Raw genomic sequence first — 22,401 nt, forward strand, 5'->3', positions numbered from 1 at the left:
CTGTTAGCTCCGAGGGTCCAAGGCTCCCAGCAGTGCACACCCACGGATGGCTTGCTTTGGACTCACGGGTGGGTGTGTGAGCACTTCCTGAAGCCTGCAGACCGAAGGGGAGGTGTGGGAACCAGTCTGAATGACGTCACTGCCTGGCTTTCTCTGACAAGATCTTGCCACTGTTACACGTCTTCCTCATGATGCAGAACATGACGCTGGCTCTCAGACGTGACAGTCCAGGCCGCGTAAAATCAAATGGCAACACACCATTTCCCTGTGTTCTCTTGTTTAACTTGCTTTAAGTCTTACGTTCCCAGAGACATGAGGAATGAGGTGACCTGAAGAGCCTCCCCTGTGAGACACGTAGAAATGCTGGATAAATGTCACAGTCAGCTTTTTGTAAGATGCATGGAAATCCTCAGAAATCCAGAATGAAGAGGAGAGTGCAGTGGTTAATTCATGACCCGGAGGCACTCGAGCCCTTGGGAGAGGGCAGGGTGTACAATTTCCTGCACCTTAAACCCAGGGTCGTGGCTTTTGCTGTCCATGTGAGGTCTTGGGGGCAACCCTGTCAGATGGAAGGTAAGGAGGTGGATGTGGGAGCCGCCCCCCACACCAGGACCCTGGGAAGACCCCGTTCCCCAAGAAAGGGCTTGCTCAGGCCACAAGAAAGCATGTCCGTTTCTACATGGATTCAGAACGGGAAGGCTTTTGGACCACAGGACTCTTCTGGACTGAGGCTCAAATTTACAGTATGTAGGTGGTCTGAAAATCTCTAGGTGTGGAACTGATATAAAGATGGTCCCGGTTTAATGGGAGCCTAGAGTGTCTGGCAAAGTGATCCCAGAACCTCTCTCGAGTTAAACACCCTCAACATGGTCTCACAGAATTCTGAAAGATGGAAGTTACAGGACCCAGCAGACAACAAACTCCCCTGAGCAGCTCAGCAAACACCTGAAGAGCAGGATAGGATTCAGAAGATCCTAAACGACAGAAGCATTAGACAGAAACAACCAAATAACACACTTACAGTGACTGAAGATATTGCAGTGGGGACTGAAGGTAGGAGAACAGTAAGGCAGGCAGACTCAGAAAAGAATGAAGAGATCAACCACAGATGGAAAAGGTGTTCCTTGCAATTATCAGTGCGACGGGTGGTTGCATATGGTTTAGATGCTATTGAAGAGAAACAATGCAAAGTGGACAGCAGACCCAAGGGAGTGCCCTGGAGTGCAGGGTGGAGGGACAACTAAGAGCATGCGTGGAAGACACGTGGAAGAGATGTGAGGGCCACGGGAGCACACATGCCCTGGATGCTTCCACGAGACCAGAGAGCACAGATGTTCACACGTCAGTGGTGAGTGGTTTGTCATTTCTGAGGACCAGTGCAAAACGGGGCTTCTCCAACAGGGGAACACAGTAAAGCTGGAACAAAAGTAACAATAAAGTAGGTCCGCACCCAGACTGGGCCCAGGAAGATCCTGGAACAACCAGGGTGTAGGATCCAGGAGGAAAGTGGGAAGACCCGTGAAGGCAGACACTGAGCCAGTCACAAGCAATCTTCTCAACAGCTACAGCATCGAAGACAACAGGATTTTTTAAGGAATGGGAAAACGTTACCTAGACCTTGACCGTTGGCTGATCTACTATGCAAGTGTGAGGATTAACTAAGAACATTTTCAGAAAACACATCAGAGAACAGCGGTCTTGACCCTGTCGGTCCCCGGCTTGTTTGTCATAGAGGCTCTCACCTTCTCGCTAATGAACAAGAGAATGTCGCTTTTCCTGTTTTCAAGAAACCATGGCAGTCATGCAGGGATCAAGCATAAGCTCACGCTCAGGTGCTCAGTCTGGCTGGTATGTGGTCCAGGTTTACACGCTGACTTCCTATCTCGTCCTCCATAGACTCCAGTCCTGGGGACTGACTCAGGGCTCCGAGGAGCTGTGCTGTTGCCCGCTCCATCTCCTGCCCACCCCAAACACCCTCTCCTCCTTGACTAAGACTGCGCTCAGTACCCCTCAGGGCCAGCTCCCCTCCTTCATAAAGAATGAAGAAGTCTTCCAGTAAAAGAGCACGATTTGGCATTTGGCTGTGTCCAGGGTTTTCTAGATGTTCACCCCTCTTCACTTCAGGTAGACTATAAACTTCTCAGGGGCAAAACACTAATCATTGGCTGCACTTGGGCACCCAGACGATTTTTATCCAACACCCGCTCTGTCCAAGAGCTGCGCTCAATGCTAAGGGCACAAAGATGAGCAAACTCGGCGGGTGCTTGTTTGTGGATTACTTGTGGAACCACAGGCTTGATGCAATTCCAAAAACTACTTTTTAGATAGTGTTAATTTTTCACAGTAACTTGTACCTACATGATCATATCGCTCCATCCTGGGCATGGAATACTCCTGCTGCCATCCATTCTTCCGAGCACTGTCTGCAAATCTGGGAGGTCTAGGGGTCACTGAGTAGGCCAGACGGACATGCATCTCTTCTTGGCTCATCCTGTCCGGCTGGTTTTGAAGGAAGCCCCAGTAGAGCGCTGGGCATTCAGAAACTATTTCCTGTTCACATGTATGTGAATGAACCAGCTCCATGACCTGTTTTGGTCGTTGATTTCAATTTCTTCCCCTCATAAACATTAACTCATAGACCTACTAACTACCAAATTTTGTGTTTGATTTTTTAATTCAATTAAAAAAATATGATTAGACACCTGACTTTACTTTCTCGGCTTTACCCAATTTACTTACTACGAGAAGGTCTAATAAGCAGGGAAGCATTCTAGCCTCATCCTAGCATTTTAAACAGGACAGCAGGTTTTTAAAAACAACACGGCAAATCACACCCCCTCATCAAAAATATAACAAAGAATCCATGCCTCCCAATAAAGACTGAACTACAGAAATGACACTCTTTGCCTTGTGTCAAAACCAAGCTAATGAGAGTTGCCAATGTCCCAGCTGCCAAAGGAGCCTCCGGGTGCCTCAGCAGCCGGCCGTGGGGCGGGGGCAGTGCACCGTCGTCCACCCATCCCCATCCCACCGGCGAGGGAACCTCGGGAGGAGGTGCAGGTGATCAGGTGATCTCCCTGAAGCCGAGCACCTGGCCATGGGGCTCAGCACCTGGAACATCGGGCTGAGTCACGCCCCCTCCCTGCGACCCCTTCACGGAGCAGGTGCTCCTGACCTGCCCCTCCCAGGCTGAGCACCTGCCCCCAGGGCCCAGTTTTTGGGCGCAAACCGGTCAGGCTTGATGTCAGGCCTGCCACATGCTGTTCCTTAACTGTGTTAACACTCCCTGGCTACTTCCCTTCCCCGGGAGCCTCCTGCTGAGCTGCCTTCTCCCAGAGCAACAGCGACGGGCCGCAGGCTCGGCTTGGGAAGGGAGACGTGAGCTGTGCCTGGAAGGAGGAGGAGCCGTGAATGGTGTGGCAGCCTCTCCTTCTGGTCCTGGCACAGCTCTCAGAGCCCGGCACGGGCAGTATTCTTGACCGCGCAGCCCCTGCAGCACACGGGGCACAGGATGGCGAAGGGAAAGACCGGGACCTGTCACCTGCTTCAAGCTGCAGAAGACACGGGTTGTTCCAGCACCAGCACTTGTCATGGGCTCTTGAGTCGCCTCCTTCCTGCATGGAAGCCCCTGCCCCCAGGACTCTGGGCGTAACTATCTGCAGAGGGCGTCTCGAGGAGGTAGTGAAGGGAAAATGAGGTCATGAGGATGGGCCCTGACTATGTGACGGTGTCCTGATAAGAGGAGAAGATCAGGACACAGATACGCACAGAGGGATGACCATGTGAGGACACGGGGAGAAGACGGCCATCCATATGCCATGGAGAGCAGCCCCGGGAGGAACTGGCCCTGCCCACGCCTGGGTCTTAGACCTCCAGCGTCCAGGACGTGAGGAAGTACATCTCTGCTGTTTCGGCCCCCAGGACAGGTCCTCTGAGGTCAAAGACTCCACAGCAGCCAGGCCCTCGTGCCTCTCAGGGGCACTCTTCTCACCGATGTTACTGGGCAAGTTATTTTTAGACCCTGAAACGACGCCCCTTGCCCGGCTCACAACACTGGTGCGCCATTCCCGCACACAGGAAGCACACGTCCGGAGGCACGGAGACCGCCTGTTTCCAACTTGCTGGCGCCGATCTCGGTCCCGGGGTGACTTTCAGAAGGTTCTTCTTTGTGGTTCTTCCTGAGACTTTACCCAGACCAGTCAACAGCGGTGCCTCTCACGGGGGACTCATCGGCCACACACAGAAGAGACAAGAGTGACTCGGTCTCCCTACGCTGCCGAGGGTGGTACACACTTGCTGGCGTCCGTGGCTCACGCTGTGTAAATGTGCAGAACTTGTAGTCGGCAGACTTCAGAAGCCGGGGCCCTGCAGCCCTTGAGGGACACTTGCGAGGCCATTCTTGGAAGGAACGATAAATAGCTCCCAAATGTAGGAAAACTTGCTCAATCTTATGCACAATGAGAGAAATGTAAATTAAAACTGCTTTAAAATAGCATTTTCCACAAACCAGTGGCAAAGATGGAGGGTGGCCAGTACCCAAGGCCGGGGAGGGTCTGGGGACACAGGCATCATTTTCTACATAGATGGTGGGAGTGTCAACTTGTCAAACATTCTGGCAGGAAGTTTGCCAATTCCTCTCAAAATAAATGAAAGGCATCCTCGATGACCTAGGGTCTTCTAGAAATTTAGCCGACAATTATTTTCACATGTGCTGTTTGTTTGAAGTGGCAAAATTTGAAAATTGCCTCAATCACCCTTAGCAGTATAAAATAAATAAATTACTGTACATGGAATAGCAGAAAGACATGGGTCCGCTACCACGGGCAGCGTTGAGTCACGTACGGTCCCACGGAGCCACCTCTCAGACACCACGTCAGGTGAAGGACGGTGTTCGGTTCTGAGCAGCTGCTAGTTATTTGTCACAAAAAACCTACAGTAGTTTTAGCTCTGGGGGAAGGGCTGGTCCCCTCACCGTGCGAAAGGCTGCGAGGTTGCTGTGGGCGCTCGCTCAGGCCTCAGAGAGCAGGGCCAGGGAAGGGGAGCCACAGAACGGCTCCTTTTAGAAAGACTGTCACGTACCGGTTTTAAGGACGAAGGTGCCCAAGGCCGCGCCGGCAGCCCCGCGGGCCCCCGCTCCTCCAGCCAGCGTCCGAGCCTCTCCAGCCAGCCTTCCCAGGTGAGCGTGACTTGTGCCACCCGTAATACGAAGGAGCGTTAAGCCAAGGAGGCTGGCGGGATGGGAACGGTCAGCGGAGCTACCCCTCGAAGCACACACGTCGGAAGGCGAGGCTCCGGGACGAAGGCGGGGCGCGCAGGAGGCGGGTGCTGGTGGCGAGGTGGGCGCGGCGGGTTCTGCCAGCACCTGAGCCACTCCCACGCAGGACACGATGTTCTCCACCCCTTGTAGGCCTTCCGTAGCCCGCGGTCACCAAACCTGCTGCGGCCCGTTCCCTCTGTTCCCGACGACGTGAGGCCTTTCGTCCTTCTTCCCTGTGTCGGCAGGCTCATTTGCACGTATCAGCACTCGGTCCTGTGGTCTTCGTCTGTGAAACGGGCACACGTCAGCTCCCACTGCGTGGCTTCTAGATGGTGGCCATTACACAAACGGTCAGTGATGCTCACTCCTGCCTTATCGTCTCCAAGAACAAAGGGGACGCAAGGGTCACAGTCCTTACCTTCAACATGGACGAAGGTGTATTTTTAAGAGACTATTCAGCACCGTTTTCTTGAATTATGTTCTCTATTCCTCTAATTTCCTTAATTATGTTCTCTATTCCTATGTCTCCTACCGGAGACAGCATTAAGCCAACCTTCCCCCAATATCCCCGCTCCCTGAAATCTGGAGAGAAGTGAAGGGGAGTGCTGTGGATGGCGAGACGCGCCCTCGCGGCTCCTCACGGCTCCTCACGGCCCCTCACGGCTGCTCCGTCTGCACGCGCTCTCACACCTGCTTCACGGCGGGCTCCTGGACATCAGTAACTCTCAGGACAGCAGCCTACTCTCGGCATCTACAAAGCGGCCATGCTCAACTTCTGAGGACAATGTGGTGTGGAAACAGACCTCTTAAAAAACTAAATTCGAACGTGAATCTTGACCTTACCCACTGCATTCCCCCTCACATACTCAAGACACCACGGTGTTTCTAACAGTCTCATAAGGTCGCTTCACAGGTCTGTGTTTCTCAGAGCTCTGCACTTAGCCCTGATTCATTCCTGCCACACTCCCTTGCAAGCATCACTTTACTGATGCAGGTGCTTCCTTCCTCGCGGCCTGGCTCCCAGCTGTCCCATGCCTCCTGCAAACGCACGGCGTCCCCACTCCCCACCCAGCCCTGCGCTCCCCACAGCTCCAGGACCATGTCCGACCCAGATCCACTGCCCCCCCCCTGCTCACTGAAGGGTGGGGTCCATGAACCTGGCCTCCCAGACCCTGTTCTCAAGCGGATCCCTCGGTGCCCCCGCAGGGCGGCTGTAATGTCCTAGGTCTGCACAGGAAGACCAGCTCCTGGGAGGGGCCAGAGAATTCCTTTGCGGTTCCTTGCCCTAGCTCCTCCTCTCACGTCCTCAATCCGTGCTGTCCCCAGGCCTTGGTCAACACGTGCTCCCTTGACTCACCTCTCGGCAGGTCGTCCACCCACCCCAGACCCCTTGGTCAGGGGTATTAGTCCCTCCCCTCAGACACGTGGGGCTCAGCCTCATCCCCAGGAATGAGCAGGCTAGTGTCATCAGTGCTGTCACCACGGAGCAGTGGCCTGCGACCCCCCCCAAACCCCTGTCTCCCTTGATCTCCATTCTTCCATGCAAAGCCCCAGGCCACCTGTTTCCCCTCTGAGGGTCCTGTCACTCGCTGGGTGGAGCGTTTATTTCTAGAATTCTATTGCTACAGCTCCCAGGCAGGAGATCACAGAGCCCTGCACAGGTAGCCCAGGATTCTACAGCAGAGAGTGACCAGACCCAGAGAGCCAGGGGTCTGAGGGCTCCTTCCCCATGTGAGCCTGGCCCTAGGTCAGCTCCACTCTGGGTCAGCTCTGCCCCCAGGTTGTAGGTCAGCCCCCAGGTTGTAGGTCAGCCCTCCCCCAGGTTCTAGGTCAGTCCCCAGGTTGTAGATCAGCCCTCCCCCAGGTACTAGGTCAGTCCCCAGGTTCTAGGTCAACCGGCCCCCCAGGTACTAGGTCAGCCCTCCCCCAGGTTCTAGGTCAACCGGCCCCCCAGGTACTAGGTCAGCCCTCCCCCAGGTTGTAGGTCAGCCCTCCCCCAGGTACTAGGTCAGTCCCCAGGTTCTAGGTCAACCGGCCCCCCAGGTACTAGGTCAGCCCTCCCCCAGGTTCTAGGTCAGTCCCCAGGTTCTAGGTCAGCCCTCCCCCAGGTTGTAGGTCAGTCCTTCCCCAGGTTCTAGGTCAGTTCCCAGGTTCTAGGTCAGCCCCACCCCCCCCGGTTCTAAGTCTAACTACCCCCAGGTACTAGGTCAGCCCCTAGGTTCCAGGTTGGCCCCACCCCCAGGTTCTAGGTCAGCCCCCAGGGTCTAGGTCAGCGCCAACCCTAGGTCAGCCACTCCTGACAGTGGTCCGGCGTGTCGGGTCCATATTTGGCTTTTTAGCTTCCCATGCCACTGATTGCTTCAAACACGCTCTCCATGCTTTGCTGAAGACAGCATTCCCATCTTGCACCCCGGCCCAGGCTTTAGTGGCGAATATGTTTTCCGGGGGACTCAGCCAAGTCCCTTCCGACTTTTGGGGTGCTCCTTGCTTCCACCTTGTCCAGAGGTGAACAGCCTTGCCGTGGACTGCATCACCCCGTAAGTTAAGATGTCGCGTCTGCATGACACCCGTAGAGCTTCAGGTTCCTGGGATTTGCCTGGACCTCACGCAATTTAGCTGATGGTCTCCGACTCCCTAGCACGCAGTTCAGGAAGATCGTCATGCAGCTGTCTGGTAAACACGGAGGGTCCCGCACAGAGGCTCGGGCTGAGTGATCACCCATGAATTATCTTCCTTGTCGCCTTAATGAGTTAGAAGGTCAGGCATTCCGGCACGTTCTGAGGTTGTGACACACGTGGGTTTCTATGGGCTGTGCTGGGGATGGGGAGGGCCCTCCGTGAACCAGTAATGGGAGTGCCACTTCCTGCTGACCGTGGCTCCGCTCTAACCACAGTGTGTCCGTGGCCTTCCCCGTGAGGATGGACTGTTGTCAGGGCCTGAAAGCGAGTCATTTAGTGGCTGAGAATTTGTGTAAAAATGCCGAATGGTTTGCTTACGCCACATGGCTCCAGGCCTCTGGAGCGGAAGTGCTTGGGAGGAAGATAAGCGCGGGGTGGACAGAGCTCCTGAGCCCGTCTGGCACGTGGGGTCAGAGGACAGAGAGTCAGGACTCCTGCACGAGCAGAAAGGGCTCACAGCTCCCCCCACACGCAGGCCGACTGGGCACAGACCGTGTTTCTGCGGTCACACCTCACCGCAGGGTCAGGACCTGAGAGCAGAGGCCGCGGCAGGGACCCGAGAAGGAATTCTCTGGCGGCCGTGGCGTGGGAATGTGGGAACAGGCAGGTGGACGTGGATGTGGAGAGAAGGCGCAAGCTCGCAACAGGGAAGGGGCCTCACCAGATACCCACGCGTCAGCCCCTTGGTGTTGGGCTTCCGGCCTCCGGGACTATAGGGAACAGGTTTCTGCTGTTAGAGCCGCCCAGTTTGCCGGGGTTCGTTGTGGCTGCCTAAGTGGACTAAGCCGTTGGCTGGCTGTGCTCCAATTTCACCAGCTTATATTGTCAGTAAATAAACATATAAGGAAACTTTCCGCAGAAAATAAATGTTCAAAGACCAGAGAAACCACTTCTGGGGTCCAGCCCACATTGACGCTTGGAACACAGCCTGGATGGTGAAGACCGTCTGCCTGATCTGGGAGTTGCCGCCGTGTCACGGAGCCGCGAGACGGGGCTCTGTCTGCCACCCCCGAACACTCTGTCTCCAGGAGGAGAGTCACGGCGACCGAAGGGCCTGCTGCTTTAGCTTTGCGAGCACGAAACAGTAGACGCGTGTGGCCTGATCTAGGAGTGGCGTGTCTCCTGCCTTCAGGGGACAGCCAGTAGAAAGGGCGGAATTATGAATGCCTCTCTCTTAGTAGAAGTCAGACTTCAAGCACGCATCGCGGGGCAGTGCACCAGCTCTCCACGCACGGCCCTCCGAGGAGGACACTGGGTTTGGGGAAAGACAGGACAGGGAGCCGGACAGGCGGGAGGAAGTGTCTACACCAGGGTCCCCCCAGAAGGGCTCTGAGCCGGCACCCTGCCCCCAGTCACCGCTAAGTAGAAGCAGCAAGTGAGGGACGTCCGTCCCCCCAAACCACGCCTGCTGACCCGCAGCGGGGGGACGACGCCACGCCTGCTTCTTGGTCAGAGGCTGAACGACAGCAGTGCACACAGTAGGCACTCACAGATGCACATTCCACCACTGAAACCAGAATGTCCAGGGCAGAATCCCACGCGCGATCAGATGTGCGTGTGTGTGGGGGGGTGCATATGCTCACCTCACTCACACCGGCAGGACGGAGTCAGAGGGGCCCTGACACTCTGGGCTTTCATCCTGCCGTCAGCTGCCTGACCAGGTCAGCCTTGGTGGCCGGCACGTTGTTGCTGGCACTTCTGACAGGCTGGGTGTGTGGCGGGAACCCAGGGGACAAGTGTGTGGGCGGGAGGGGCGTCGTGAGCTCCCCCCTCCCCTCCCGCTCTTGCTCCCTTCCCACAGACGGTGTGAACTGCGATTCCCGATGGAGAATACCAGGGGCCTTACCAGGACCATGTGGCCGGTGGAGATGTCCATGTTGGACTGCACGGGCTCCTCAGACCAGGACGATGTGCTGCTCCGTGCAGACGGGCTTGGCATCGGCCCGTCGCTGAACTGGGATGAGACGCTGTTGATGCGGGACGCGTGCGGGGCCTCCGGGCGGTCCGACGTGCGCACGGCCATGCGTTGCCGGCACAGCTCCTGGGGGAGAGCGAGGGCAGGTTAGTGCTGCCCCCACGGCCTGTGGCCTCGCCCCCCAGCCCCGCCCGACCCGAGAGCCGAGGGGCAGACCGGGGTCTGCCTTGTGGCCATGTTTGCACGCGCACACACACAGATATCACACACACACGGGTACACACGTGCATACATGCATGTATACATATATGCACAACACGCAGATTCAGAGAAAAGGGCACTGGACCCACTGTGTGCTGACACTGGACTGTCTTGGAATAACGCAGCATGTGGGCTGAGCTGGCCGTCTTTCCTTCCTGTTCAGAACACCGGTCACGGTGGGAGAGATGGGAATTGCCACCATGCTCAGGTGTTCAGGAAAAAAACAACCACCTCTTTTTGGTTCTTCCCTTTTCCCCCCAAACAACACCCAAACTGATGAGAGCTCACGAGAGAGAGCACAGATAAAATCACATGTAAAAAGGAAAGTATGTGGTTTAATGGAAAAGGGTTTGCTTCTCTGCCTAGACCCCCAAAGAGAAAGTCTCCAGATTTAAAGGAAAACCTCGGGATGACGGCCGAACGGAGCTGCTGTCAGGCCCCTACAGGGTCCTGGCCGACCCCACGCAGGGCGGAGTTTGAACACGCAGGTGGGGGCGGGCTCAGAAGCAAGGGAGCCTGGTGGGGCCGCACGCTAGCTCCTGGCTGTCACTGGAGAGTCGGCCGGGACCCCCCCAACTTCTCACTAGCAAAATACCTGCGTCCTGAGCAGATGAATTCCAGCCTTTTGCCCCCTGAAATGATCACTGTAACTTGAGCCACCAAAATAAAATGATATCAAGAAAAACTCTGCAAGAGAATCTGAGCCCGAGAGGAATTAAAAATGCATTCACGGGGAAAGATGCTGGAGAGCTGCACAGCTCCCGCGCGCTCCTCCCCTCGCTGGGGGTGGCGCCCAGGGGAGGCCGTGCCCCACTGCCCCCACCAGCTCAACGCACCCCAGGGCGCTGGCTAAAGCCCCCGGAACCCTTACACGCGTTCCTTATCCTTCACGCCGGCCGCCCTTCTCCTTGGCGTTAAAGACCTTCCTCAGGCAGCTGCCACCGTAGAGAAAAGACCCCACTCAGCGCAGCTCCCCTGGGATGCATGGCACGGGCGCCTGGAGCCAGATGGCGCGTACCACCCGGCACAGGTACGCGGAGGACCCCCTCCGCCCGCCAGAGCAGTGGGTCTCGGGGAGCAGGGCTGCAGGGTGGACTTCACACAAAGGGCCGCCGTGCGGGCCGCGGAAGGGAAGAGGGAGGAAGCCAGGCACACCTCGGCTGGACCCCCCACCGTCCTCGGGGTTTGCCGGCTCACGCATGGTGCTCAGACACCAAGTCTGTTTAAAAAGCCTAGCCAGCCTTGCTCAGAATCTTAAAAACAAACAACAAGCCAACCAACCAACCCCAGACACAGCAGGCAATTCTAATCAGGTAGGTGGTACTAGTAACCACTTCTTTCCCCTGGATGCACGTGGGACGGGACTTCAGTCTGGAGAAAGCGTACCAAGTGTCGTTTCTCCGCCAGCTGCTATGGTCTCACATAGCTCAGCTGCAAGAACAAATAGTAACTCCAGCCAGAGCATAAAGCCAGCTCCAGCATCGGCCAGGGGAGCCAGAATGTGTCCTCCGGGAGGCAGTGCCTTTGGGGAGGACGGTTCGGGATGGTTGAGATTTAGCCACTAAGAAGCAAACGTCACAGCAGCTAGGTGACCGCCCCGCGACTGTGCGGGGGACGGGAGGGTGACCCCAGCCCCGGATTCCCGCTCTTCTCTCTGCAGGCGGAGGGTGAGTGCTCAGGGTGGGCCCTCGCTCACCGCACAATCTCTAGTGGGCGGGCCCCCGCAAGGTCTCCGAGCCTGAGCGTTTCCACTTGGAAAATGGAGGCACCAGTCTCGTTGCTGAAGGACGCCCATGTGGTGCCCGCTATGGGGAAAGTTTTCGGTCGCTCATCAGCAGATATCAGTGCAGTAAAAATTAAAACAGTTCTCTGAGCCAGGACAAACTCAGGGGCTCAGCGAGCTCAAAGGTATTTTTCTAAAGAAAGCAGAGAATTTTGGAGCTGAAGACAGCAGATCGTCCATGCAGGCCTCCTCGTTTGACCGGTGACGTAGTGGCTGACTGTGGACGCTCTGCAGGGCCCCATGGGGCCGCAACCTGGGGCCGAGCTCTGCAGCGTTACTTAGCGCGGGTGCTCCTTGTAGGTCTTTCTTTAAGACACCGAAATTCTTAAAAACAGAAGGAAGGTTCCAAGAAGAAACGGTCCCCAGCCTGTATCCCACACAGGGCACACCAGCCTCCTGGGCAGCTTGGTTTGAGAGCAGCCCCCCGAGAGTGTGACCATCGCCCCGATGTGGCCTAGAGAGGGGCACCACTTGGGGAGGGCCCCTCACCGGCAGAGCTGCAGCACTCCCGAGTCAGGGGGGCCCACGGCCTCTTCCAGCCCATCCTTACCTGCCGGTGAGGGTAGGCTCCACCCGCCCAGGACCTGGACTCTGGACTGACCGCTGCCCCATTTCTGCACCGGGAACACAGGAGCCCGAGACAAGGAGCGTCTGAGGCAGGGGTGATGATGGGTTTCTGACAGGAAGTTCAGGTTAGTGGGTTCTTGGTTTTGAAGTCCCTGTGCATTTGGGGCCTGTGAGGCCCCCGCCTCTGTGGGCGGCCGCCCACAGCTGTGCTCTCCGCCGTTGCCAGCCAGGCTGGTGTTCTGGGCTTTCCGAGGGTCTGGAGGGGGCCGGGCGCCAGGGAGACGTGCACAGCCGGGTGTTCAGTGCTGTCCCAGCAGGTCCCACCTGGAAACCGGGGCTCAGGAGACCCGCGCTGGAACACGTTCGCCTTGGGCTCTTCTCCTTGGATTCCCGGAAATCACTCCCCCGTCCACAGTGCCTGAGTGACAGTGCCTAATTCCGGTCCTGGCCTCAGCACCTACTCGGGCAGACCACCTAGCCTCTCCAAGTCCCCGTTTCCCCATCTGTGAAACCAGGCTCCTGGTTCCTGTGAGCACATGTGCTCAGAACTCACCTTCAGCGCCATTTGGCCCGTGGTTAGCAAGTAATAATTCGCTCAGCTCTGGCTACGCATGCAAACCTTCCCCGCTGCCCGGCAGGACTGTGGAGTAGGACCGGCAGGGCCCTGACCTCCCCGCACGCGTGGCCCAGCCCAGAGCACGGACCACATCTGTTGGGTGTTTCGGCGGGGATGGGAGCTGGCGGGTGGGGGCCTCCAGGACGAGGCGCCGCAGATCTGCTGGTGGGGTCGCCAGGCGTGGTGAGAGGCCGTGCGGGGTCTGCAGGGGCTAAAGCCCAGGTGGATGGAGTCAGTGGCAGGAGCGAGGGAGAAAACGGCCCTGTGGGGGCTCATTTCCAGCCCCCGCTGTGCCTGCCGGCGTCGCCGTGCTCCGACTGCGGTCAGCTCTCCTGGGAGCACAAGGCGGAGAGGTAGGAGGTCTGTCTGTCTGGCCGGCCGTGCGGTCAGCACCGTGGCTTTCTGTGTAGTCGAGGCTCTGAGGGACGCTGCCGTTCACAGCCTGCCTGCACCCACAGGCTTCCCTCGCGTCCACAGAGAATTTCACCTGCCGTTTGTGCCCCCCTGCAGTCGGCCGTTGCTGAGGTGCGAGCTCTCGGGACTGAGGTTCCCACGGGACCAGCCCCCCGTCTCAGGGGTTTGCTCCAGCAGCTGCTGTTGGGCTGGGGTCTGAGCTCAGCTCTGGGGACGACGGAGCAGCCCTCCTGTGACCGGGGGAAAACCGCGCACCTTCTCCCACCTCCTCTCCCTGATCTGAGACGCAGGAAGGAACAGTGTGCTGGCCCCGCACTGCAGGGCTGCTGCAGGACATGTCACGAACACAAGCTGTGAGCACACGACGAGAGGAGGGTGCCTCGGACTGCGGGGGCGAGGCCCGGCCTCCGGGGTCTCCCTCCAGGCCGGACACAGCAAGGCCGCGCCCGTCCGTCCGTCTGGGACAAAACCAGAGGCTCCTCACGGAAACGCCCGCCAGGAGGGGACACAAGCCAGGCCCTGTGCCTCTGAGGGGGCGGGGGGGGACCCTGACGTGAGCCCCCACAGGTGGGAACTGCACCCTCCTCTCTGCCCTGCTGCCCTCCCTGAGCGAACCACCATAGGTCCCTTCAGTTAGTGCTTTTGGTTGATGACGGTTTGTAAAGGAGTAACGAAAATTCTGTATTCTGACCAGTCTCTGTACTGTTACTTTAAAATTAGAATTTCCTGAAGACGATCGAACTTCTTTTTAAAAGACAAGATGCAGACTACAACCTGACTCAGTTGTGGTCTGGCCAGGGTCAGGTGCAAGGTCAGGGTCAGGCTCAGGCACAGGGTCAGGGTCAGGCTCAGGCACAGGGTCAGGGTCAGGCTCAGGCACAGGGTCAAGGTCAGGCTCAGGCTCAGGGTCAGGGTCAGGCACAGTGTCAGGTGCAGGGTCAGGCTCAGGGTCAGGCTCAGGCACAGAGTCTGGCACAGGGTCAGGCTCGGGGTCAGCCTCGGGGTCAGGCTCGGGGTCAGGCACAGGGTCCTGCACAATGCAGATGTGAGGCTCTCAGCAGAGCTGTCCGGGAGAGGGAGAGCCTCTGCCCTCCCCTCAGAACAGAAAGTTCCACTGGCCTCTAGGCAACACTACACTTTGCATGTAAAAGTCTCACCTACACCTAAAAAGGCACTTGCAGTCCACACAGAGACATGTGGAGGCGTGACCCCTCTGCCCCCTTAGGCAGTGACCCAGCGTCGGGCTGGGCGTAGACACTTATTTAAAATGTAATGTGAAGTTTGCAGCATTAGTTCGCCTTACCTGGAAATGCGATCAGACCCCAGTGCTCCCTGCTTTTCCTGCCCTGCATTTACCGTCAGGCTTGTGGGGGCCCCGCACAGCACAGAGCAGACTCGGTCCACCGGTGACAAACACCGTGTCCCCAAGCGACACTCGGCAAGGAGCGTTCTGTGAGTGTGACACACAGGGCCACGGCCACCCATGGGGCGCGTCTTGAGCAAAAGACGACGGGCAACGCTCGACAGACAAGGCAGGCAAGCTCGGGAAGAAACCTGGAGCCCGGCCCAGGGCCGCCTGAAGTTTCTCTAATTTATAATCCTGGCAGCAAGCAAAACGGGATCCCCGACACCTGCAACGCAGGCTCCCACGGTCGGGTTACGGATACCACGAAAGGAGATGCAGGCCCCTCGGGGGTGTTCGCCACGAGGGCACGCACCCGGTAAAATCATGACCCCCTCGCCCTCGAGGCCAGCACCTCCTTGGGAACCCCGGCACGTCCTGCCCTGAGTGTCGTAGAGACTTTCCCCAAATGTATCTTCACTTGGCTGGAAAAGGATGTGCCTTCCAGCCCCTCGTTAAAAACTAAAACTCTTACCATGTTTAAGACCCATTCCAACCCCACTTTCATTTCTAAGTTATGATAAGGGTAGCACCACATTAAGGAAAATGGCGTTCAGCTTGACCACCTCGAGTGTGTAAGATAATTCCCATCTCTGTGTTGTGATTCATGGGATTCAGACCAAGAGGCAGTTAATTATGAAGGAAGAAGGAAGGCGGGTCCCATCAAATGGGTCTTCTAGTCACAGACCCACACGGGGGGTCAATCAGCCAGTCGCACAACCCCCTTCCAACGGCTCCCTAGTCGGCGCCCTCGGCCCACTTACGCGCCGGAAGGCCCTGAGCACCCAAGATCCACACCTGCTCTGGGCTCCGTCCTATGCACACCTGCTGTGTGCCTATGCTGGGCTCCGTCCTATGCACACCTGCTGTGTGCCTCTCCCGACCCCGAGAGAGCTCACTGCAGGTTCTCGAGTCACTCCCCCTGGGAGCTTCACCAAATCGCTTTTCTTCTCTCATTCAATGCGGAAGAAAACGCCAATGCAGGCGTGAATTAGAGACTTGTTTTCCAGATAGCAAAAGGGGAAGTCACTTACTTAGGGACCGCAAGGCTCTACATTTCCAGGACATCCAGCCCTGGAGATGGGTTTCAGGTCTTTCCGGAGAGATCAACCCATCTCTGCCTCTCTGTTCTGTCCCTTCTTAGCTGTGTGCTCCCCACCCCACCACCAGGTGTGAAGAAAGTTCTTGAGGAGAACAGATGCAGATCATTTCATGTTCCCGAGGAAAATGTGCATGCACAATAATGAGAAGATGACACGGTCTCACGGGTGCCCTCCCCACAGCAGCTGTCCACGGTCAAAAGCACGCATCCTAGACCACTAGTGTCTTAGAGGAAATCCCATGGCAGAAAGAGAAATCCATCCGTGGTGAACACAGGCCCGAGACAGATCCCAGCCCACGTAGAGACCCGTCCGACCAGAGGGCCGAAGGCAAGGACCGCGGGCCCAGATCAGGGTGCTCTGAATCCCGCTCAGGCCCTTGCCAGCTGCATGACCTGGGATGAGGTGCTCGACTCTCCCTGCGTCTCCGCTCCGTGACCGCGCAGAGTTGGCGAGGCAGATTCTAGGAGCGGATGTGGATAAGGCCCTGAGCGCCACGCTGGCGTGTCCCAGCCGCCGGGCTGCAGGGCTCCCACACACCCGGGTGCAGAGGGGGTTACACAGCCGGCAGAGGGAGTCAGGACACCAGGCCAGGCCCCCTGCCCGGATGCCACCCCTGCTGGACCATGGCACCACAGGCCACGTGGAACCCAGTGTGACGATGGACTACTGTCGTCAGCAAGGGGACGCTCTCCCCACCCTTTCCATAGCAACCAGAGTAACGGGATTTCTAAAAAAGAAAAGAATGGTGTTTTCAGGCCCCTAAATTTAAGGGTCCGATCACACAGTAGACACGTGAAGCTTGTGCCACGCTATTTAAAATACCCAAAAGGTTCTTCGATTGTCAGGAAAGGCAAAAACACGAGTGCCTGCACCCAGGTGTCCACAAACTCTCCGGGGAAATGCAAAGTCTCAGCCTCTGTGTGGCGTGGGGCTCCCTCCAGCGCGTCCAGAGCCCACCGCTCACACGCCCCCACCGGCCCGCACCCCCGGGCCCCGGGGGAGGACCCCTCTGAGCAGGGTCAGCCCAGAGAGCTCCACGTTCTCAGGGAACAGGAGTGCACACACGTCTTGACCCCATAGCCGCCACCTCCCATAAAGCCTCCTGCCCTCTGTGACACCTGAGGCCCTGGGGCATCTCTGCAGAGCCTGAGGATTTCATACTTCTTTGTAACACAATTTGCAAAAAATAAGTTGAATAGGATTCTGGGGGCAGAAATCCATCCACACACATAATAATGCAAATGTCTCACTTCTCAAATCTTTATCTGATGGGGGAAAATTGCAGAGAGTGGGAATCGCTCTGAGAGAAAAGACCTGTCATTCCCAAATTCTGCCAAAAGAAAGACCAAGACGACAAAGGCTTAAGAAAAACCGCTTTGTACCTTTCAAGGCACAATCGGAACAAAGCCGCGCGCTGCCTGAGTGTGTCCACAAAGGGCGGCTGGAGTTGCAGGGTTACTTGGAGAGCGTAATTTGTGGTAACGGGGCAGAACTGAAGAGGAAGGCACAAAGCGCGGAGCAGAGGCGCGGCTCATTAGGGTGTGCGGGGAGGGAGCGAGGCCAATTACTCTCCAGGCTGCATAAAACACGGAGCGAGCGCGCTGAAAGGAGCCGGCCCTCTCTGGGGAGGGACCCGGTCCCCGCTCAGAGGGCACTGCAGAATCCCACAAATAGAGCGCAAACAATGGCACACAAAGCGCCCACAAGGCGGCCTCGCCGGGACGGCTGGCGGACGGGGCGGCTGCGAGCTGCCCGTGGAACGCGGAGGCCGGGGGCTCACAGCGCAGGGAGGTCTTTACCGCGGACACCCCGCTGCAGAAGCAAACACGGGGTGGGGGGGCAACCCGGAAGGGCACCCGGAGAGCCCACCGGAGGCTCCAGCCGAGGCGGGGAAAACAGGTCATTGTCTTTTCTGTTCTGTTTTGCTCATTTTGTTTTTTTTTTTTTCTAAATTAAGCACATGGGATTTTGTAATAAGGAACACCAAAACAAGGGGTGTTTAAAATACATAAAATTATCATTCAATAGGATTAGGACTAAGTGAAATGTTTAGAAAGTACGCGTGGGGAAAAGCATGGGAGAAAATATCCCAGATTGTCAAAGTGGCTCCAACGTCACATTAAAAAAAAAGGCATATAAAAGACAACGTCGCGTCTGATCACCTCTCCCGCCCCCAGCGGGTTTATTAAGGCAGGTTATTTCACGGCAGAAGTGCGAATGGCCTAGGAGGGACCGCTGCACATGGCGGCTGGCGAGGCTGGAGCGGAGACAGGAGCTCTTGATGTGGTTTACGGGAGCTATTTTACATAAATATTCTCACCAAAAATAGCTCATCTGAGTAGGACCGCTGTGGGAGAAAAACGAGCGCCGAGCTTGCTGTGTGCTGGACGGGCTCTCCCCAACATCACAGGACACTGAGGGGACACCAGGGGACTTGGGGGGGCACTGCGGTGATGCTGGGGGGCACCGGGGGGCACTGGGGGGACACAAAGGGGACACTGGGAGGACACTGGGAAGGGACACTGGGGGGCACTGGGCGGACACAGGGGGGACACCGGGGGGACACCAGGGGGGTACTGGGGTGATGCTGGGGGGCACCAGAGGGATACTGGGGGAGCCCAGGGGGGATACTGGGGGACATGGGGGATGCCAGGGGGACACCAGGGGGGATCCTGGGGGAACACCGGGGGGTACATGGGACACGAGGGACACCGGGGGGCACTGGCGGGCACTGGGGGACACTGGGGGGACACCAGGGACACCGGGGGGGCACTAGGGTACACTGGGGGGACACACGGGGGACACTGGGAGGACACACAGGGGACACTGGTGACAAACAGGGGACACTGGGGGAACACAGGGCCACAGCCAATTCTGGGAGACAAACAGAATCCTCCCTTCTCCTCCCACAGAGTCAGAGCCATCGCTGGGACCCTGGGCGGCCCATCCCTCATCTAGGCCAGAGCCACACCAGCTCCCTGAATGGAGGGCCCAGGTCACAGCTCATTCCACGTGACCAGGCTTCTGACACGTGGCCTCCGCGGCGTGTCTTGGGACACCGCCTCACCACCTCCACTGGACTTCCCAGTGACTTCGACTGCCGGACAACACACGCACGCCACACGGGAGGGACGTTTCTCCAGGGCGAGTCCCAAACCGGGCTCCAGAACTTGGCAGGACAGTTGGCCACTCCGACTGCTCCCCGGAGCGCTGGCGGTGTCTCCAACCCCACCACTGCCGCCCTCCTATATCCTGGGGCTGCGAACCACGCGCCTGTGGACCAACGTGCAGCTGCGTTAGTTTAAGTGCTGGGTTCCACAACACTCGTAAACTAACCAAAACAGCTCCATGATAAACAGTGTTTGCCAAGGAATATTGAGTAATTTTATCCCATTTTGCAAGATGTTTTCTCAAAATAAAACTCAAAGACATATTATAACTTATAGAAGCGAAAATACTTTTCCACAGTCTTCTGAATCTGGAAGGGTCTTCGAGTAGTCTCGTGTCAGAAGGAAAAGAACCCCTTCCCTCTGCTCTCTGCCCCCAGCCCAGGAGGCAGGGCAATCATCCGTCCCTCTGTCCCCTGCCGCGCGTGCTGGCGCGACCCCACGGCTGGGCCCTAAGGAACGGCCATCCTGTGCTGTCCTCGAGTTATCAGGACGTGAACTACGTCTCGCCTCCGGAACTTGAGGACAGAAGTCCTTTTCATCTGCTTTCTATCTCCCTGGGTGTCGAACACAGAGGGGCGGCTGCAGAAATTCTGCTCACCGGGGCACACCCTCAGCGTCCAGCTGCCCGGGCAGAACCGCTGCCTGGGTGCCAAAATCAAGTCCCACCGCAGAGAGGGCAAGGCTGCATCCTCCCACCCGGGGCCCGTCTAGCACCCGGGGACAGCTCAAGAGTGTTGCCAAGTTCGGAGGCTTCCTACAGTCTCACGACACCTGCAGGTGGCCCGTTCCGACAGGTGAGGCTGTGAAGGCCACGTGTGAGTATGCCCGGCTTTGTCCACACACGTGTGATGTGTCTGGAACCCGATGGGCTGCACCCAGTCTTCTTCGAGCCTGCCTCTCCTTTAAGACCAAAGGCACACTCACCTTCTCCCTTTGCTCTGCTCCTGATAAACATCCGACTCAAGCCAGAGGAAGGAAGCGCATCATTTCAACAGACGTCTTTCTCCGACAGCCCGAACGTAAGGTGGGCTTCCGTGAGCACGGCTCACACGGGAACCCGGAGCTGGCTGGGACACAGACGAGGCCATCGGATGGGCCTGCAGCCGTTGCGGCCCCGAGCAGCCCAGCTGGGCCGCATCTGTGCGGCAGGTCAGACAACAGACACCTGCCCCGAGCGTGCGGGGCTCTGGCGGCCAAAGACCCTCCCACCATGAAGTTACAAGCGTTCCCGAGAAGTCTGCGATGCCTTCCAAGTTCACAGCTCCAGCTTCGTGGGCTCGGCCTCCGTGAGCAGAGCCAGTCTCGAGCGGCCCCACACGTACGGGTCAAATTCAGAAGAGCTGAAGTCACCAAGTCCGTTGAAAATTGATCGTGCGCCTCTTAGGGCTTAGGGCAACCTGGGCCTGACGTGGGCTGGGCGGCCGGGGCGGGGTGGGGGGGGGCCTGTTTTCTACAAGAAACTTCTGTCACCTTCCTAACTTTTCTCTTGCTCAAAAGGTAATGAATTATCATCATTGGTCATCATTGCCACCATCATTCGGGCACCACGCTGGAGGCGGGCCCGCACCAGGGACCCCCGCCCCCGACCCCGCGCGCGTCCGTGTCTTAGTGCATCGATGAGCTTCCACTGAGCAGAAGACCCCCTGCTGGGTGCTGAGCGCTTCTGATACAGACCTGGCATTTCGGGAACCAGGGTGCACCTCACATTCACAGGAGGACGCGGCTGGGAAGGAGCAGGCCAGGCCTGTCTCAAGGCACCACGGTGGAAGCCCAGATAGACGGCCAGGGATGGGCCACAGCCGCGAAGGGCAGTGTCAGGGGAAAACAAAGGGTCCGATGAAAGGGTGCTGGCGTGGAGAGCAGCGTAGGCCGTCCTGGGCTGGGCGGGAAGGCTCGGTGAGGGTGTGGGTCTGCGCAGGCCGACAGATGGGAATGATCTGGAAGGATAAAGCCGAGTGGGAGGGCTTTCAGTGTGAGGGGAGCGGTCTGCACAAAGGTTCGGAGACAGAAAAGCACAGGGGATATTCCAGGGGCTGTGAGGAGCCGGCCAGCGACACAAAAGGTATTCAGGTCCTTCCATTCTACAGCGGTGCCTAATTAAGCCAAAGGGCAGGGCCTGGGGGCGGGGGCAGGGCAGGCCCCCACGCAGCTGCCTCTCCCTGCCTGCGCAGGGGCTGCACATTGGTTCTGGGGCCCAATTATTCCATCTGAAGCTGCTCTGAATGGCAACCAAGCGGCCCGAGGCCCGAAGAGTGGGCCGGGTGGCTTTGCTGCTGCAGGCCGGGCGACCACAGCGAGCCCCCTCGTTTCATCTCCGCTTCCTCTGATGAGGGGTTCTGGCCTCGAGGCCCCGTCAGAGTTTCTGAGAGCCTGTCGTGTTCAGGAAGGGCACAGGTGCTGACCTTTGGAGGAAGTCTGTGCCTCCCACGGTCCTGGCATGAGTCCAGCCAGGGTGCCGTCCTGTGACTCGGGCGAGGGCTGTGGGACGTGAGCTCTGGGGTTGGTGGGAGGAGAGGCGCTGGGAGGGCCTGGGGCACCAGGCACTTGGGATGCTGCCAGCCACGCTCTGCTTTGCTGCCGGGCTTCGAGTCCGTCGGAGATCTGTAGACTCACGGCGTGCCCAGGAAACCCCCCGCACACAGGAGCAGGGAAGCCACCGTCCGGGGCCAGAAAAGCAACAGCTCAAAGCAGCCAAGAGGACAATCTGAGGTTTTTTCCTGGTTTCCCCTCGTGTTTCAGTTTCAAAGTTTGGGGCCACCAAACTCAGGATTTTCAATCTCCTTGAATGTGGCAGAGGACAGGAAGCCCCAGGGAGGGGGAGTCAGTCCCGAAACACGGAGACCGTGGAACGTCCCTTCTGACCGTCCGCTTTTACAAACAAATCTGTATTTTATTTCCCCCACTCTTGGTTTCTGTCTGGATTTATGAAAGGTGCGATTCTAGGAATACTCCTTTTTGGTTATTCTTCTGCTATGTTGTCATCACAAAAAATGAAAGTGATAAAATGCTTCCTTATGGAACAAATCCAGACTTTTAACTGTAAGTAGAGAATTGAAGTCCAGCTGATGTGGGTGCTGACTTCCGGTCAGTTAGCGATCCGAGCATTTATCACCCAGACTCCCTCAGCTGATTTCGGTCGCACGCCACAGAGTCAGCCCAAGTTTAAAGCTGTGCATCGCGTCCACGCTCTCCAAACACCACATGGAATCACGCGGTTTAAGGCATTTGGCCGTAC

General features: G+C 57.5%; 1 protein-coding gene across 1 annotated transcript in view; it reads right to left on the bottom strand.

Moving 5' to 3' along the window:
• PTPRN2 (protein tyrosine phosphatase receptor type N2) overlaps positions 1-22,401 on the bottom strand; it is a 742,666-nt gene that overhangs the window by 78,352 nt on the left and 641,913 nt on the right. The window contains exon 14 of the mRNA XM_057304523.1: positions 9,782-9,976. Within this exon, the coding sequence (XP_057160506.1) occupies positions 9,782-9,976 (195 nt within the window). The remainder of the gene's footprint in view (positions 1-9,781; positions 9,977-22,401) is intronic.

This window comes from Ursus arctos, unplaced genomic scaffold (assembly GCF_023065955.2).
Source record: "Ursus arctos isolate Adak ecotype North America unplaced genomic scaffold, UrsArc2.0 scaffold_3, whole genome shotgun sequence".
NCBI lineage: Eukaryota > Metazoa > Chordata > Mammalia > Carnivora > Ursidae > Ursus > Ursus arctos.